The 18,671-nt window shown below is 39.7% G+C and overlaps 1 protein-coding gene across 1 annotated transcript; it reads right to left on the reverse strand.

The window, feature by feature from the left end:
- Nucleotides 1–1,008: 1,008 nt before the first annotated feature.
- GPALPP1 (GPALPP motifs containing 1) lies at nucleotides 1,009–18,669 on the reverse strand. Its single transcript, XM_063149333.1, has 8 exons — nucleotides 18,583–18,669; nucleotides 13,031–13,172; nucleotides 11,937–12,035; nucleotides 7,992–8,100; nucleotides 5,331–5,465; nucleotides 4,940–5,104; nucleotides 4,420–4,518; nucleotides 1,009–2,029 (listed from the first exon to the last, which is right to left on the reverse strand). Exons 1-8 carry the CDS (start codon nucleotides 18,665–18,667, stop codon nucleotides 1,811–1,813), a joined length of 1,053 nt encoding a protein of 350 aa, XP_063005403.1. The 5' UTR covers nucleotides 18,668–18,669; the 3' UTR covers nucleotides 1,009–1,810.
- Nucleotides 18,670–18,671: the final 2 nt, after the last annotated feature.

An 18,671-nucleotide genomic window follows, 5' to 3' on the forward strand; every position in this document is an offset into this window, starting at 1 on the left:
TTTTCTCAGCTGTGAAGATTTAGCTAGTCATACCATCCTCACCCTGTCATTGCTTTAGTTGCCTAAAAAAGTCCCAGACATTTCTAATACTGCTTTTCCTATAAAGAAATCTACATTTGCTCAGAAAGTAGAATCTTAATGAGGCCTTGCTTGCTGAGTTAAAAAAGCATGAGGCAAGAGAAGTCTGTATTAGGGGAAGAAAAAATAAATACACCTTATTTAAACCCTCCTCTCAGCTCAAAACAGAAGGCTCAGAAACGGAAAACTGATAAAAAGCAAACAACATACAAAATCAATCTTTCTCCTGAAGGTAGCAGGTTTTTCAGCTGGCAAAATAAATTGTCCATTAGAAAAGAAGAGGTACCTAAATGCATTCCACATAAGCAGTCATTTGCAACATCAGAAACTCTCTAAGACTTCTCAGCACATGAAGCCTGTGTTTCCAGCTCACACACAAATGCAATAACATAAGACCAAGTTTTTAACCATTCATTTCTGGAGCTTGTTAAGTCACTACTCGATTAAACATGAAGTAACACAGACACTGTCTCTTAGGGTAGCCTTTTTCCAAACTACAGGAATTTTTTACAAATTACAGCAAACCCCACAGTATTTATACCTTCAAACAAATTACCAGCATCTCATATAAAAAATTGTTTTCATGTATAGGTACTTCCAGTAACTTCTTAGGAAGGATCCTAAACATTTGAGACAAAGGGTAAAAGCACAGGTCTAATTTTAAATTTAATTAACACAGATTTTTTTAAAATTTTATAGTTAATTAAAACAGAATCACAGAATCATTTAGGTTGGAAAATACTTCCAAATCATTGAGTCCAGCCTTTGAGTGATGACCACTGTGTAGACCAAAGCATCGAGTGCCATATCCAGCTGTTTCTTGAACACCTTCAGGGAAGCAGACTCCACCACCTCCTTGAGCAGCCCACTGCAAGGTTTAACAACCCCTTTTGCTGCCACAGAAGAGGTAAAGAACTCTAGATATGAATGTAGACTTTTTAAAATGTCAAATTTATTTCCTTCTTTACAGAAGAGCTGCTCTGGTCTGCAAATTAATGGACAAGATAAGCCTTATTTTGATTTTCACATTGTATGTGCTTAAAAAAAGATGGATTTCTGATGACAATCCCTACAAATTGAAACTCAAATTAGATTTTCTCTTCTCATATACTACCATTTTACAACCAACTCTGAAAACCTTGAGGTTTTACTACTCCTGCTACCCCTAGCTCTTCGTGCTACAGCACAGAAACTGTACTGCATACATATAAACCTGTATATATGTACAGACACAGAATTAGAGAAATAAAAGCACTGGGCAAATGTAAAAGCTGCCATTTGAGTTTATACTCTCCAGCAGAAACTCCAGTCAAGCAATGTTCTGAAGACAAATGTAAAAGGGATTTTTCCATGGCCTTCACCGCAGGCTCAGAAAGAGGATCTTAAGCATGGCAGGAATAAAAGCAAAACTGCCAACTCCATTGCAAGATTAAACCTAGAGCTCCTTAAAACCTACCTATTTTAATTAATCATTTTTATGTGAACAACAAAAAAACATACATATCAGAGCTTTAAAGTAGCAAATTTATATTTTTTTATACCAGGACTTCCCTTTGCTAGTTTAGTTTCAGTACAGATGATCCTCCCTAAGAGAGTATTTACAGACAAGGAAAAATAGTTAAACATTAGGATATTTATTTTGGATACAAATATTTACAGAAAAATACTTATAAAAATTAAGTATTCAAATTTTAATGGACTTCACTTCAAAAAAGCTAAATGCTTTCACATCTTATAAAAACATGTTGCCTTTACTGTGCTCAAATTTACTATTCAGATCTCTGGATTTTCTTATAAGAGCTTTCTTTTGTGCTTCATCAAAGCGATTGACTTTGAGATCCTGCTCTCGGTCAAATGGCCTTCTTTCCTGAGGTTTGCTCTTCTCTTCAGATGCTTTGCTCTTCAGCTTTTTCTGGTGGATGTCCATGAGAGACTCTGACCTCTTTGACTCCTGGGAAAAATGGGGAGGAAGAGGAAGTAAAGTATTAAATAATATCAACAACATACAGAAAATTCAAATTGAAAGACTGAAGTCAGGAAGGCTAAAAATTCCAGAAAAAGAAGACAGCTTAGTAACTGTATATAGAATGATAAATTTAGCATACATGGAGTAGAAAGTGTGAGCAATCTTGGCTAGGCTAAAATAATAATAATTCACTGATGTAGATGGCCACAATTTTGTAGGTAGCCATGATGTTGTTGAATCTCCGCAGACAACACAGATAAATTATAAACATGTTGCAAAATAAATATAAAAGTTGCTCTGACATTATTGGCAGAATGAAGACACCATGTCAAAAGACAGATCTCAAAGTACAGGCCAAGTTTCCTATACACATCCCCTAAGCACCTGGACTTGGTGACTGCTAGGGGCAGGAACAAGCTAGACACCCTTTCAATCTTCCATGCAGCAGGATGGGTTTTTACATGTGTGCTCCTAACTTTGAATCATCTGTTGAAAGCCCACAGGACAAAGTCACAGGCTTGAGCTGGAGCATGTGTTTTGCCAACTCACTGGCTTTAGCTGCATTTCTTAGAGAGCATGATCCAGCTCAAGCACAACATAAAACTCCAGCTGATTTCACACAGGAGCTGGATTAGCTCTCCCAAGACCATGAGGTCCCTCATTTACTCAGGTACAGTGCATTTGTGTATCTGTTGCTATAGGACACAAAAGAACACAAGCACACTACTGTTCTCAAGGTGAAGGAAAAAAGGGAAGTTTATTTTCTGACTCTAATATTTATAGTTTTACAAAAGTGACAGTGGATTGGAGGGTGACAGTGACACCTCTCTAATGACACTGGTTAAACTAACAGTTTATCAATTCTTTCTTTCTCTATCAAAGAATGTAAAACAATAAGTTATTTACAAAAAGTGTGTAAGAAAATGTACTACAAAAATGTCAACATCAGAAAGCTTAAAAATCTTAAAAAAACAGGGTGACGTGTATCTAAACCAATTCTCTCATCAAAAAGTGCAAAAGTTGAGCAGCTCTCTTTTCTCATGATTTTCCTTCACTACCTGTGGAAACACTTACTACATTACACATGCAAATAAAAGCTTATGCATGAGTTAGGAAAAGATTCTCATGGAAATTAGACAATACTTATTCATGATGCAACTGTGCCAGCATTGACAAAATTGCACCAGAGAATGTATGTTGTATCAGCATTGAGAGAAGAAACTACTTTAAGAATGAAATCTATTCTAGTGAAGTATCCTTAGTAAATGTCAGTGGAGAAAGAAATAGGAAAGAATAGAGAAAAAAACTTTAAAAGAAAAATAGCCACAACAACCACCTGAAAATCAGAAAAGAGATTTAACAAAAGAGAGAAAACAAGTAAAAAAACAACCCAAGAAACAATGTTCTTAAACTTTGAGACAACTCCATGAATCTTAGAAACAGCAACGGCCTGTGCATGTTTTATTCCACCAATGTCAGAGAGCAAAACCCATAGTTTTACATGAAAATTATTCTACTATATTCATAGTGACAAGAGAAACAGACACTAAAGAAGAACCTTAAGACAGAATGCTAATAGCTCTGGATTTGCAAGTCTCAAAGTCAGGAGAAACATATCACTTAATGAACTACAAATAAATTATCAGAAGTTAAATTAATTATCAGATAAACATGTAAGATAAGCCAAAGATGTGATTCTCAAGTTAACTGTCCTCTCAAGAGACAAGATGCCTTCTGTAGGAGTTCAGGCCATACATCAGGGAAGAACTGGAAACAGAAGCTATAAGGCAGGCAGTGGTGCACACTCTTTGAGGAACAGGGCTGACTGACAGAAAAGTGAGAGGGAATTTGACATGGAGTTCAGATTTCTAGTAATCAACATCTGTCTGTGAACATTATCTGCTCCTGTAGAGACTGAGAAAAACTACATGTGGTGATGTTCCTGTAATGAGTAGTTAATGTAATTAACGCAGTGACCATCAACCCTTTTTTAGGTTAGTGCATATGTTGGCCTAAAAGTTAAACCTGCATTGTTGTTTGATTCTTGGGATGTCAGTAATTGGGTGAAGCAAGCTAATATTTGAACTAAGGTCCCAGCAACCATGTCCTGACATGAGAATGATTGAAGGAAAGCATCATCTAAAACTGAGGCAATATACACAAACCCAAATTCTGTCACTTTGCAGAGGACCCAATTCTGCTCTTGTTGATGTCAATGCCAAGCATTCTAATATCTTAAAACAGCAGTAGGTTTGGGCACTAAAAGGGAAAACTGTAGTGGCATCACCATGGAAACCAGAAGCACTAGAAATGAGAACCAGAAGAAAAGTGAAGAACTAAAGGAAATAAAGGAAGTATTTTGTGATTACACTTACATTGTATGAAGACACCTGCTCAATAAGCCTCTTGTCCCTCCCAGATAATACCACTTCTTCATTATCCTTACTGCTTGACTTTTTTGCCTCTTCTCTTTCCTGGTGAGTAGAAGAAAATCACATGCTACAGTAATCAGAATGTCTGAAGTAAAAAGCAAGCAAATCTATATCTACTTTAATTAAATCTGGAGGGTAAAGGCCATGATAGAGACTATCAGATATTTTCTGCTCAGCTTGATGGAAGAAGAAACTGGACATGCTAATCGGAAAGTCAATGAGATGATAGAGAGTATCTGATTACTGCAAAAAGGGAGCAGAAATAAATGCATATCAATGATATATAATGCTGTTACTTCATTGCCTTTATCTTTAAACCTGAATTAGTAAATTTTAATAACAAAGAAAAATCTGGGAAAGAAAATTTCACCGACCAACCCACAGTATCTTTACTTTGTTTTCACAGAACATCAGTAACACCTACTGCCTGCAAGTGTATATGAATAAATAAATAAATGCTCACCTTGGCTTTTCTCTCTCTGTCAGCTGGAGTATCTGTCCAAATAGATCTATCACCTGATTTGTCATCAGCTCGTCTCTTGAATGTTCTTGGGCCAAATCCAAAGCTTTTCAGCTCAGGTGGAAGCTCTGTCATCCATGATTCTCTGGTAACTTGTTTGGGTTCATCCTTTGCAAAAGAAGTAGGGGTGGAGAAGAGAGTGAAAAAAGCATAATCAAAAACCACTGCCTGAATCTCTTGGCTTCCAGCAGAAATCACAGACTCTTTTTCTTTACCACCTGCACACACGTAGCATCCCAAGTAGAACTGCAACCAGGTTTACACAGAAATAGGCAAAGAGAAAGACAAATGCACTCCAGCAACAAAATACTATAAATTAAGAAATCCAACTCACGCTGTCTGCTGCAGTAAGCTTTTCTTTCATTCTCTGAGCTCTGCGTTCAAACTCTTTAGCCACATCAGACTCCACTGGTCCTTTTGCAGGCATTGGGCCTATTAAATTGTCTTCATCCTCGCTGCTATCTGTCAGCTTCCAAAAATAAAACATTTCTTTCAAACACAGTGCTAAGAGCATCAAGGAACATTTCAGCTCTATAGAATTACAATGACTTTGTCTAGAAGAGCATATAAACCTAATGTAACGCATTTCCCACACAACAAAAACCTGGATTAGAACTCCAGACTAGACCTGTTCTAGCACTTGAACACGGATACTTTGTCTCCATTTTGCCAAAAGCAGCATCTCTTGTCTGAGGCAAGACTGCTGGTAGAGGCAGTGGCAGCACACAAAGCCCTGCTGCTTTACATTGCTCTGCTCACAGCCACGCAGCCTCTGTGGCCGTGGGTGAGTTTGGAACACACAAGCATACAACTTCCTTATTTTGGGCTTTACCATCACCAGCAACACTTGGATGCATTTCCCTAATAAGGATCACAGTTTCACACTGCAAGAACTGTCTTGAGCTCAGATGCTGTAAGGATGTCAGAAAGAATGGAGTGCAAGGTACGGTACTGGTGGCACACATGGTACTATGCCCCTGCAAGTACAGCATCTCCAACTAATCCTTTGGCTCTGTCATTCACTTCTTCGATCCCTCATGGATCCCTTCAGGAGGAATTTCTTCACTGCAAGGGTTATCAAGGGTGATCAAAGAACAGGCTGCCAAGGAAGTGATGGAGTCACCATTCCTGGAAGAGTTCAGAAAATGACAGGATGTGGCCCTTAGAGCCATGGTCTATTTGACAAGGTGGTGATTGATCAAAGGTTGGACTCAATGATCCTGGAAGTCTTTTCCAACTTAAAGATTCCATGATTCTGACATTGCATTCTAAGGAATTTTTTGAAGAAGGGCTAAAAAATTATATTTGTTAGGGACTAGATGTCAATAAAAATCTTCCTACTTGCCAGGAGTTGTACAAAAAGGTCACTGGTGCCTCCCTCCAAGTTCAAACAGTACAGATGTGGATGGAAGCAATACTAGACAGAAAATTGTGATGCCACAGTGCCCTGGGTGCAAAACTAACGTGCCCAAAATTTTAAAAAGTGCAACAATATCTACAAAAATGCAAAGATTTTGCTACAGTCTGACTGTGCTTGATAAAGCAATGGGAGTAGGATGACAAGGCTGTGTAGCCAGGAAGCACAAATTGAGAATACACAAGGTGGTGATTCATTAGATTCACTAAAGCAAAGTGAGGAGTCAGCATGCCTCTAAAGATGTACTTGAATACAAAATAATTAAATACATTTTTTAAAAAGCCAACAAGAAATTACTCATATTAAAAAATAAGAAAAAGAGTATTATTAGGAAGAGGTAACAAAAAGATAACTATTAGGGAGAGAAAAAAGGTAAGTTCTGTAATACCTGTAAAAAAGCTGGAAGATGTATTTATGAGAAGAGAGACTTTTTTGTTTGCAAAATATAAAAGCAGACAGCAGACATCTCTGCCTCAAGAGATTTGTCACTATGATAAATTGCTTAATCATTATTTGGAGTTATAAGACGATGAGTACTTCAGAAATGTCAGATAATCTTTCTGCACGATGAATTACAACACCCCTCACTGTAGGAGGCTGGAGAATTATATGCTTTGCAACTGCTAACCAAAAAAGTGAAGTTTCAGAGCAGTCTTTGCATCCTTCCTTACTAGTGTGTCTAGCATCTCCCATAGTATCTGGGAGTTACTTGTAAAAATGTGTGTGTTTTTAAAATAAACAGAATAACCATTAATTCTCCCAAGGAATTAACATTCAGTTTAACACAGCATGAGAGAGATTCACTTGCCTAAGCACTGGTATCCAGCACCATTTTTGGTGTCTTAGTGTCTCCTGCCTGACGTAAGAGGTGCTGCTCAAGAAGGGTATGACCTTCTCTTAAAGTGCTACTCCCTACCTGCCAGGCCCTGCCACAGGCAATTTGTATCCCTCAGAACGGTACTGAAAGCCCATGTTCAGGGAGTTCAACCTTCCCCATAGCTGCCTTTTATCACACATCTTGTTCCTCATTGTTCTTTAGTAGCACATGCATTATTCTGCAACCAGAACTTCTACCTAGTTTTTACCTAACAAGATCAGAAAAGTCAAAAATTGTGAACCTAAAAGACAAGTCAGTGTCACTGTCCTGCACCTGACTCCCAGTAACAGGTATTGTCCTGCAGCTGCTAAGAACAATTTAGTGACACTGTAATGCCATTCTTGATTGTATTCTTTTAGATAAACTTATTTAAAGGTTGTAGCCACCAGTAAACATCTTTAAGGAGGTGAAGATGTGTTTTCTGCCTGCAGTTTAGGATGCCAAGATTGCTTGTGTTCAGTGAGTGCACCATCTATTTAACAACAAAGGCAAAACAAACCAGGCCAGTCTTTTTTGTTTCTTTTTTATCAAAGGCTTATTTATGCTCAAGTATTTGACTCCAGCAAAAATATGCCAGACACTTTATGGTCCAAAATTAAACTGTCATCCTGAGAAGTATCTGGTAGTCTCTTTCAGGCTGCAACTTGTTTTACCATTTCAGATAGCTTGTACTAAAACAAAAGGTCTCTCTTTGCACAAACCTGGGGACGGGATTCTGATGGAACAGACGGTCCTATGAAACATCTGCTACTTCTGGTGTCCTCTGAAGCTTTCCTAAAGCCAGGTGGTAATGCAGGACCTATAATGGGCCTTGACAGCAGAGGGAAAAAAAAATCGCTTTTTCAGTTGAGGGGGAAAAATCAGTATAAAAATCAAACATCAATGCAAAGTATGACTTTCCTTCCTCCCCACACCAAGTGTGCCCCTGTGCACACATACTGTAGAAATAACTGAATAAGAGTGCCTCCATTTTCCAGGAGAACCTGTGCAGGCAGATTTGATGCAAAAAAAAAAAAAAAAAAAAAACTAGAATCAGGAAAGTTGCAGCATGTAGTCAAGGAAATCCACTTTTTTCTTCCTTAGCTTCTTTCACCAGATTCAAGAGCAATGAAAGGTGATAAGACAAATATATATTCCTCCTTCACAATCAAACCCAATTTCCTTGTTCTTGTCTTGCACCTCAGTTTCATTGTCCTTTAATAAGCAGAAACAGTGAACTGCTCTGATTTTATTTTACCTTGGAGTGGGAAAGAGAAAGAAAGTTTTGTAGTCCAGGTAACTTCACTGATTTGTTTTTAAGCAATAGCTCTGCAAGAAATGGTAATCAGCTGTCTCCACAAATACAGAAAGGTGAGAATCTCTTTTCAGTGGTGAAAAGACTACTACAAACTGAGCTCAAAGAAACGTTGCTTGCTGTATTGAAAGTCTTTTGAATGTGGGTTCCTCTTAATAATCCACCATAATAGTCTTTAAAGCTAGTAAAAACTAATTAAAAGTTTAATTAGTTTAAAACTGTCACCTGAAGACACATCCAGATGACAGTAATCTCACAGTGTAAGAGGAGACTTTGTTTATTGCAACCTTCAGTTGTGAGCTTTATATTATTAAATGTAACAACACCTGAACTGAATTTGCTAATTATGGCCTTTACTCAATCCCACTTAATCTAATCAGGACAGCCCTGCTGTAGTGATATTGTTGCCAGGGTGTAAAGAGAGGAAATAAAAGACTCCCTGAAGAACCAACCACAGATACACAGACATGAGCAATAAATATGAGCTCAGGCCAGGACAAGGCCACTGGTAAGGTTTTGAAACCAGGCAAGAAGTCTGAGTTAATTTTGAAGTTCCATCTCCACCTAGCTGCTACAGTTTTATCTTCCTTCCTTCCTTCCTTCCCGACTACTTTCTTGTTAAGACCATGTTTTAAATTCCTAATGTAATTTAAAGAGTTTAAACTTATACAGATATAGCAAAAAGAATCTTTTATTTTAGTATACAAGTACCTTTAATCTGCATGGAGAGATAGAGAAATCAAACTATAAAGAAAGCTCTCTCCTGAAATTTATTTATATGAACATCTCTGTGGTGGGCTGTATCTTTGCAGCCTGTGAAAAAGAACCAATCCCAAATGCTCTGTCTTGATTCTGTCACAGCTCAAAGGCCCTTTAGGGAACAGAAAAGTTGTTTTCATGTCCTTCCTTCCCATCCTTTCCATTCCTTATGCTTTTTCTTTTCCACTACATGAATATCTCCTCAAGTCTTTCCTCAGCAATACAGAGTTGACATGATCCTTGACAGTTTCCTGGATGTCCAAAGGGTCTCTGAAAAAGTGAATTGAATCTATATACTAGTAATATTTTAACTCTGATAATATATTTACTCTAATAATATATTAACTACTAATTAATAACTGGTAAACACATTTTACTGCTGTAGGTAACTTCAGTACCAGTACCATGTCAAAAAATATCCCCAAACCTATGGACTAAGTGTTAATTTAAGGATTATTGCATTTCATACATGGCAAAGACTGTTCTCCTGTAGTTGGACTTGGAAGTCCTTGCTAATGCACATTTCAAGATGGGTGTTTCAGCATTCTTCTGATGTATAACATAAATTTTTTTAATATCACCTTCACTCTTTACCTTGATGTGTGAACACTTCAGAAATATTTATGAGTGCTGTACTTCTACCTAATACTGATAAACAGCAATATAATCTTCAAAGTTGAAGGAAATCTTTTCACATATATATTTTATGCTGGAATGATTCAAACCATTTTCAACAAGCTGCAGATTGCCACATGAGCTGCCCCTAATCATGAACACGTTGCTTTGACAAGTCTGGAAAAGATGTAAGAGAATAAAAGCTTTCCTAAAAGAACGAGTATGTCACACAGAGCTGATAAACAGCCTGTCCATACACTGAAACAAACGACCTGCATTTGTTTCAATTATTCATGGCTCAGTTGGCAGCTGGCAATCTGCTCAAGGCTAAGGGCAATGCAGCAGGCAGACAGCAGCCTTGTGTCTGCGCCCTGCACGGCTCACACGCCTCCCAGACTCCCAGGTGTGCGGGGGTGGAAGACAGACAAGGCTCTTCCCACACATCTCACTGTTCCCACCTATTCAGGGAATCAGCCTGGGTGCAAAACAGCTCTCCTCAATCTGCTTTCTCAGTGTGTGCTAGGAGCAATTGTATGGTGAGGTAGGGAAAAGCAATACAGTGAGTGCCAAGTGCCTTCTACTGCTTTAATCTATCACAGACACAGAGCAGACTCCTGCCTCAATGTCACAGAATACTCCGGGTTGGAAGGGAACCACAAGGACCATCAAGTCCAGCCCTTGAGTGAATGGCCCCTTCCTCTTCCATTTTGCCGTGAGTATTCATGTCAAAAATCAAGAAAGTAAGAAGGCTACCTCTGCTGATATTAGAAGTTACAAACATTTATGGTTTTTAATAAAGAATACATTATTTTTAATGACCTGCTATATTTTATAATTAAAATAATGCTTAGTGGATACACAAGAAAAAGTAAAAAAAAATTAGTTGTTTATGGGACCATCAAATCACCAAACGATCCCACTGAGCATGATACCCACAACTACAAAAGAGTTTTTTGATTACAGCAAAGTGTGACCAAATGTACATAAGAATGATATTTCCAAATAACCTTAGTTACATAAATTCTTGCTTAGTTACATAAATTTTATGCTGCCAAGTATCATAAAAAATTATGGAAACTTAAAAAAAAAAGAAGAAATAACTTTGAAATTTCTTTTGAGATGGTATATTTCACACATAGCTCAACAGTAAATTGAGACACTTTCCTGGAACTGAACACTCATACCTGACAAGCAAGTATAATTTTATCTACCAACTCCTGTTGCTCTGAGGAAGATAAAAGTGATCAAGGGACTCTTGTACTTCTCATCAGGAGGTATCCCCTTGGAAGCACCCATTCCACTATGGACTGTAATTTCAAATTATAGAAGGAAGTGTCCAGATTAATGTGAAGACTAAAAGGCTGTGAGACACTGTTGAGTTCTGTATAGAAAATCAATATATTTTGGGGGGGAAGTATTTTATAATTGTAAGCAATCAAATGGAAAACTTCCTAATAGAGACCATAAATAATGTTTATTTGTGTAGACCTGACAGCTTCTTTTCTAGAAACCTACAGTGTTCATAGTAGTTTTATACCTGGAGACATGTGAACAATAACCCTTGATGCATTAGCAAAGGACATGGTATTGCACCACACACAAGGTAACTGCCCCAGCCCCTCACAGATCTGAATGAACAACACAGAACTACAGGTCCTTGTACCTATAATTTGTTTTTTCTCCACTGATCTGAGACCTATCAAAAGAAATGGAGGAAATTTGACGTCCAAAATACATCTCAGAAAATTTACATGAGTTCTTTTACTCTCCTTCCAACCTGGTCTAGGAGCACCAGCCCTTGGTACTCTGTTTCAAGGGAATGCTGTTCTTGTTCTCAGAACATGGAGGAAGCATTACCTCTAATAATCTCAATCTCAAGTGCACAACTGAAATGTTCTGTAATAGTGACACAAAACATTTAATCTAAAATAATTGTGTTTTGAGGAAAAGAATCCAAATATAATTCCATTTTAATTACCTCTCTGGAGAATCATCCTGTTTTTTAAATCCAGGAGGAAGAGCTGGCCCAAAAAAGCCATCATCATCATCATCGTCTTCATGAGTTCTTTTTGGCTTTCTGCAAATACAGATTTCACTTAATAATTACCTTGACAAGCATAGCAATTACCTATGTTTTAAAAAGGAAAAAACCACATGAAATTATTTCATAGGGTCTTCTCTACTAAATATCCTGCTGTTACCATGGAAACAGTGCAAAAGGATCCAAAATGATTTGAAGCAATTAAAAAATTGGGAGTATAAGATTCACTTCAAAAACGTTCTGACATTTAAAAAAGAAAAAAAAATTTAAAAACAACATTAAGAATGCTTTTGCTGCAGAAAGAAGTTTAGTATAATGTTGAAATACCATTCTCTAGTCACAAAGTAATTTAAAATTCAGTACTTTCCCCATTTTTATATGCTGTCTGCATTTTGAGTAGTATTTTTCCTGTTCAATTCTAATTAGCTGAAAAATTATTGACTAAGAAAACAAGAAAAAAAAAGAATAATAATTACTCTAGCACTCATTAAGATGGCATAATGACCTTCAAGTCTCTTGTACAAGGGTTAGAGCAAACACACACAAATTCTTAACACAGCAGTTGTAAGCAATCAACCCAACAAATGAGAGTAATTGCAGACTCCTGTTACTTGCTATACAATTCAGTTTTTTTTCATTAGAGTTGACTTAACTGAATGCATAAATCCAAAAACAGGTCCTATGGCCTCTCAAAGAAAATCAGTATACCAAATCCAGTGCAAACCCACAAGTAACAAATACTTATGCCCATGGTAAGTGGTGTCTGTCCTTAGCATAAACACGCAAATTTGCAGAACTAAAATAAAACATATAAATATAGAAATCTGGCTGCCCCAAAAAATGTAATTACACCATAGGATGTCAAACAGGTCAGCTGAACATTTCTGGTCATGGAGAACATGGATTCAAAAGTTTTACAGAGGTACAGAGTTTACATTTTTTTATACAACATTGTCCCTTCTTCATAAATTGGACACATTACATTTGCAATAGAATTTGTAAATATACAAATAACCCAAAAACATACTCACTTGGGTGCTGGATCTTCTGTCTCCTCTTCAGAGTCTCTGTTTGTGTCTCTGGGTAGAGGAAGAGATTCTGAGTCATCATCACTGTCAGGAGTTTCTGAGCTACAGCTGCTTTTGTAGTCTGGAGGCAGTGCTGGTCCTGCAACTGAACATCCAGAGTTATTTGGGATCGTAAAATCACAGAATGGTTTGGATTGGAAAGGACCTTAAAATTTATCTAGTTCCAATCCCCCTGCCATGGGCAGGGAACCTTCTACTAGACCAGGTTAAATAAGGATACCTACCAAATGTTTCAAATAATTATGATCTATCACGGCATCTCCAAAACTCATATTTACTTGGATTTAAGCTTATTTAATCACTGCTCTCTCCAGCATTTAGAGAAGATATCTAAACAAATTTCTAGAAGCTACTTCTTTCAGCACCTTACTTCCATCAACAACCTACACTGAACTGCTCTTAGGACATTACTGATCCATTGCTACATAAGCATCCTCTGGAACAGGACTAGAAAGCCTTGATTTGTGTAACAACTAATGTACAATGGATGTGGCATAAACCAGTATATTTAAAATAAACACTTTTATTAAAGCATTTGAAGCTTACTAGTGAAGAAACACATCATCCTTACATACACAGCGTGGGAGACCATAAATTATTAAATGGGAGCATTTGTGACCATAAAGTATTAAATTAATTGCCAGCCTGCTTTGGGAATGGTTTAATGATTAAGGTTATTATCAGTTCAGCAAAATGTGAAGAGCATGGACAGATTTAAGTACTCTGCTGAAAAAGGGATGATTTAGGCATTCAGAAAATGAATTCAAAGAATTGCTGCTGTCAGAAGGCCAGGGCAGTGGATGGAGCTCTCATGCTCCAGTAAAACCTTCATGCTCTGGGGTAATATCTCAGCAGAATTACTGCTAACGGGTCTGAGCTGCTTCTGGCACTGTGCCCAACAGCAGACACTGATTTTTAGAGATTTATTTGGCTACAGCACCACGTGCAGCGCGTCCAGAAGCAGCATAGCCACTGACCCTAACAGCAAATGCCCTCCAAAGAAGACCCCTAACACAGATACCCTCACAGGCTCAATCAACAAGGAGTCAGCTGGAGCAAGCAAAAACCAGCAATGGTTCCCAGGTAAGAGGCCTTCCCAATCCAGGGCAAGGCACCATTTACACAAACACAGTGCAAACAGCCCACGTTCCCATGTAATGGAGATTTGATTCTACTGATGATTTAGCATCCTGAGACACAGACACCATTCCCCCTCTTAATATCTCAAGCACTGAGTACAAGACTTGCAGGACAGAGAGGTGCTTTAGTGAGGAAAATACATTGTTCCCTTTATGAACAGTCAAGGGTCAGATGAAATGATAAATGGTACCAGGAAATTAGATCTGCAGTTGAAGAACTACAATTCTTGATAGTACAAAATACAACCTAATGCATATGATGGTTCCACTGTTAGCTGACAAAGGCTAGGCAGAAATCAAGTCCTTCGAGTGAGCTTCACAAAGCTTTTAATCATGTTTAGCACAAGACTAGTTACAAAGCATCCAGCCACTGGATGCACTTCTTTATTTCCTGTTCTAATGGAAAAGACTTTGCCAGGGACATACAAATCCATTTCAGCACTAGGAAGGAAAAAAAAACCAACCAACAAACCACTTCTTACACCCTGAAAAAACCAAACACAACACCCTAGCCTATAAAGGTAAAATAAGTTCAAGATGAAAGAAACAAACAGATAAATGATAAGCAGGAATAAAAACTGCTATCAATAAGTCTCCTCTTCTGGTATGAAAAGCACCACTTGAATAAAAGCACTTAAAGCCCAAACAAAAACCTGCAAAGCTGCTTTCTGCAGCCACCTGGTGCCCTGACATCATGCAAGCAGACTTCATTTGCTCTAAATGCAAAAGAAAAGACTTGGAGTGGAAGGAAAAAATGCAGATACAATTTGATGACTGATACTAGAGAGGAAGAGAGAAATTAGGAGTAGTTTTGTGAACTTCACAGATCTAGTAAAACCAAAACTGTTTAAGGAAGGACAGTGGTCCCACTGGCATGTTGTTCAACACCAATACTTTTATCCCAATTCCTCTCCGTTGTGTTGGCAAAACTTTGCATGAGCTATGCAATAAGCTGGATCAGGGAGCTTAAAAAGCATAAAAATAACACTGCAAAACACAGCACTCCCCTGAAAGAACTGTTTGTTAGTGGAACTGCAGCCTAAGCAGGACAACCAGAAATTAAACAGAGACTGAGACTGACTAATGAAGGGAAAATGGCATTTAAAGCCTGAGGAAGAAAAAGTCATTTGACATGGTGAAAAGAAATGGAGGGGAAAGAGACTCGGGATTAAAAATTAATATGATCATGGTACTGACTGAGACTAACAATCAGCACAGGCAAATATACAGCTATGGATCAGGATGGTTTGGGGAGCCACAAGAAAGAGCAGAAAGGTAGGAAAGCAAATTGCTAAGCATAAATTCTGGGAGCAAAGAAAGAAAAGGGTGAAGAGGGAGGCCAAGATCTAATCAGAAGTTTGTAAAATTCACCAAAAGCCACGGAAAAGTGGAAAAATACAGATGAAAGGAGGAGCAGAGGAGAGCTCAAAGAGTTAGGAAACTAAAGCTAATGAGGTGAGGAGGATAAATGGATGTAGCAACGACAGAGCAACAGAAAAATAACAAAGTAACCAGAGCTCAGAACAATTCAGAACAGAGCAATGGGATAAAAATGTATGTGAGGAGAGAAACAGGACCAAGTGAGACTGAAGTGAATGTTTCACAACTACTAGAAGTGACCCATCCCACTAATGAGCTGGCTCTGGTGACTATCTGCCTGAAAATTAAGTCAATTCAATTCATAAACCAAATTAAAAGCTACTTTTTGTTTTGTTAGGGTTATTTCTGCTGTATCTGGGGACTCTGAGCAAACTATCACACCATCAGACATATACTGGGAAGCTCTCAAGGACAGACAAGGCCTTTCAGCTCCAGCGCAGTGGTAGATCAACTCAGACATTCAACACATCCGTGTGTGGCCTCAATGCTGAAACACACAAAGCTCCCTTCTGTGCCTCTGGCTATTTTTAGCCATTCCCTAGCATTTCTTTCCTGCTGGAACAAGGACAGCCCAGAGGCAGGGACAAATGGGCCAAAGGAAGTACAATTCTTCCAGCAGGAGCACAGTTAGTCCGGCTTCAAAGCACCATTGTGAAGTGAAGAATCAGCAAATAAGTGTATCCCATGGGCTGGACAATGGAGAAGGTAAAGGATTTACTAGGGATGAGCTTTGGGGTCTGATCAGCTACCATTTGCTTCCACCCTGCTCCTGATTAAGGGTCACAGAAGTATTATTAACAACCTCTCTGACAGCACAGGCAATGTGGTTTGTCTCATGGTAAGAACACCAGTGGGTATCATGGGACAAAGTGAGTGGATGCTTGTATCCAGAGGGGTGGCAGAGTGGGGCTCAGGGAGACTGAGATCTTTGCTACTGGCTCTGGTGCACATCAGCGTGCGCAAGGGTAAAAATGCTGCTGGACACTGGGCCAACTAGTCACCCAAGGCTGCAGACAGCTCCCAGGTGGATTGTCTCCAGAAGGAATGTGTTAGCAATAAATCTGATCATAATCATACATAGTCACTCTCCTATTTCTTGTGTCTGTCTGAGAACCTTCTCTTGTGCCTGAGAGTCTTCTCTGCCACAGACTGCTCAAAGTCCTACTTTCTTGCTGTTGGGAGACAGAAACTATGAAAGTAGACTAAAAAAAACAAGTGCTCTTCAAGAAAAGCAATGAGCAGCTCAAGTATCAGTGAGACTACTGTGACAGGAAAAATATTGGAAAAGCTGCTCAGCTTTCAAAGGTGAAGCATTTCTTAAAATAGTTAGAACACATAGGAGAAGTTGTTACAGAACAAATTCTAGGCCCATTTGACTCAAGACCCAGCAAGTGTTGTAGCACAGAAGGTGCTGGTGGCAGCCACACCGTGTGATTTTTGTCACTCCAGGTGCAGGGCTCCAGATGGAGCTGCAGTTCTGTACAGCAAAGTGTGTTATGCCAAAGTACTTGCTCTCCCTTCTTCCTCTGCACTGCAGCAGTCTGCCTCATGGGGTGAGCAGGGACACTGTGCTGCTGTAAGTCAAAGTCAGAAAAAGTTTGTGAAAATTATAAAAACAAACAACCTGCCAGTAGCTGGAGTTTGGGGGTTTTATTTGTTTGTTTGCAAAGGTGAATAAATTCCTTTACCCACTTCACACAGGAATTTCCAAGCAGATCTTGGATCAGCTGCCAGAGCAATTGTAATACCATGGAACTGATCTACACAGGGACAAAGAGGGGACAAACTCAGCTGATTAACCTAAACTAGACACTGATGAAACACCCAATGTCACAAACCCATGGCCTAAGGACAAGTTTAAGTTGTTTTGTTCATACATGATACAAATACTTGCAGCATGCTCAGTGGCTTGATGGAAAGTGAATAAGGCATTAACACAGATATGGCCAGGAAAGGCAGCACCAGCTCATGCAGCCAGGGCTTCTCCATAAAGCAGAGATCCGGACACAGAGCTTGATGTTGCCATGGTGTCAGCTGATGCAGCAGCTTTGTCCCTCTTGCTACTGCTCCCTCTTCTGGATTAAAACATTAGAGAGCAGACAAGCACAACAAACCTTTCCCATCAAAACTGCTTCCTTTGGAGTAACCGAACGGTCAGTGGCACACAGCTAGAAACTGAATATATGAACTAGTGCCTTGAATCTGGATTAAAGGCAAGGAGTGTAAACGCTCAAAGTGCTGCTTCCAGAGATACTACTGACAGAGGACATGCAAGAATTTCAGTGGGGAAACTGAGCTCCACGGCAGAAGAGCCAGCCTGGCCGTCAGCTGGTCCCGGTGGCATCCCACCTCTCATGTGACAGCTCTCAACAGGACAGACCCCGGCAGGCAAGGCACCACAGCCCCACTGACCGGCAGTCTGCTCCACGTCCTGAGGTACTGTGCCCGGAAAACCACAGCTGATGAAGTGGTTTGGCTTGGCAAAGGAAAGCCCGCTGCACAGGCCCGGCCTCCTCCTTTCCTACCCGCTAAGTTCACACTTGGAGATGCTGAAGAGCACAGGCGTCAAAGAGCACGGGAGACTTGAGCGGGACGAAAGTAAGCGACCGAAAGCAGTATTTTTCTAAAACTAATTTTAGAGCGTTTCATATCTGTAGCATTCCATCGCATACGGCGCTTGTTTTTTGGTTTTTTTTTTCCCCTGAAAAAGTGACTGTCATGACCGTCCCGGTGAGTTTAGCTCCATCCAGGCGCCGCACTGGCGGTGTACACCCCGCGCTGTGGAGCCCCGCTCTCCCGCCCACGGAGCAGCCCGCTCCCTGGAACACGGGCTGCAGAGCCGCTCTATCCCCCTCGCAGAGCACCTCCCGCTATGGAACACCGGCTGCAGACCCCGCTGTGCCCCCACGGAGCACCCCACGCCGCGGCACAAGGGCCGCAGAGCCCCGCTCTCCCACCGCGTCCCTGTGCTCTCACCCTGGCTGAAGTCCTCGCCCGGCTCGGCCTCGGCGCGGCGCGGGAAGCCGGGCGGCAGCGCGGGGCCGATCAGCTGGCGGGCCATGGCG

This window comes from Melospiza melodia, chromosome 2 (genome assembly GCF_035770615.1).
Source record: "Melospiza melodia melodia isolate bMelMel2 chromosome 2, bMelMel2.pri, whole genome shotgun sequence".
Taxonomy (NCBI): domain Eukaryota; kingdom Metazoa; phylum Chordata; class Aves; order Passeriformes; family Passerellidae; genus Melospiza; species Melospiza melodia.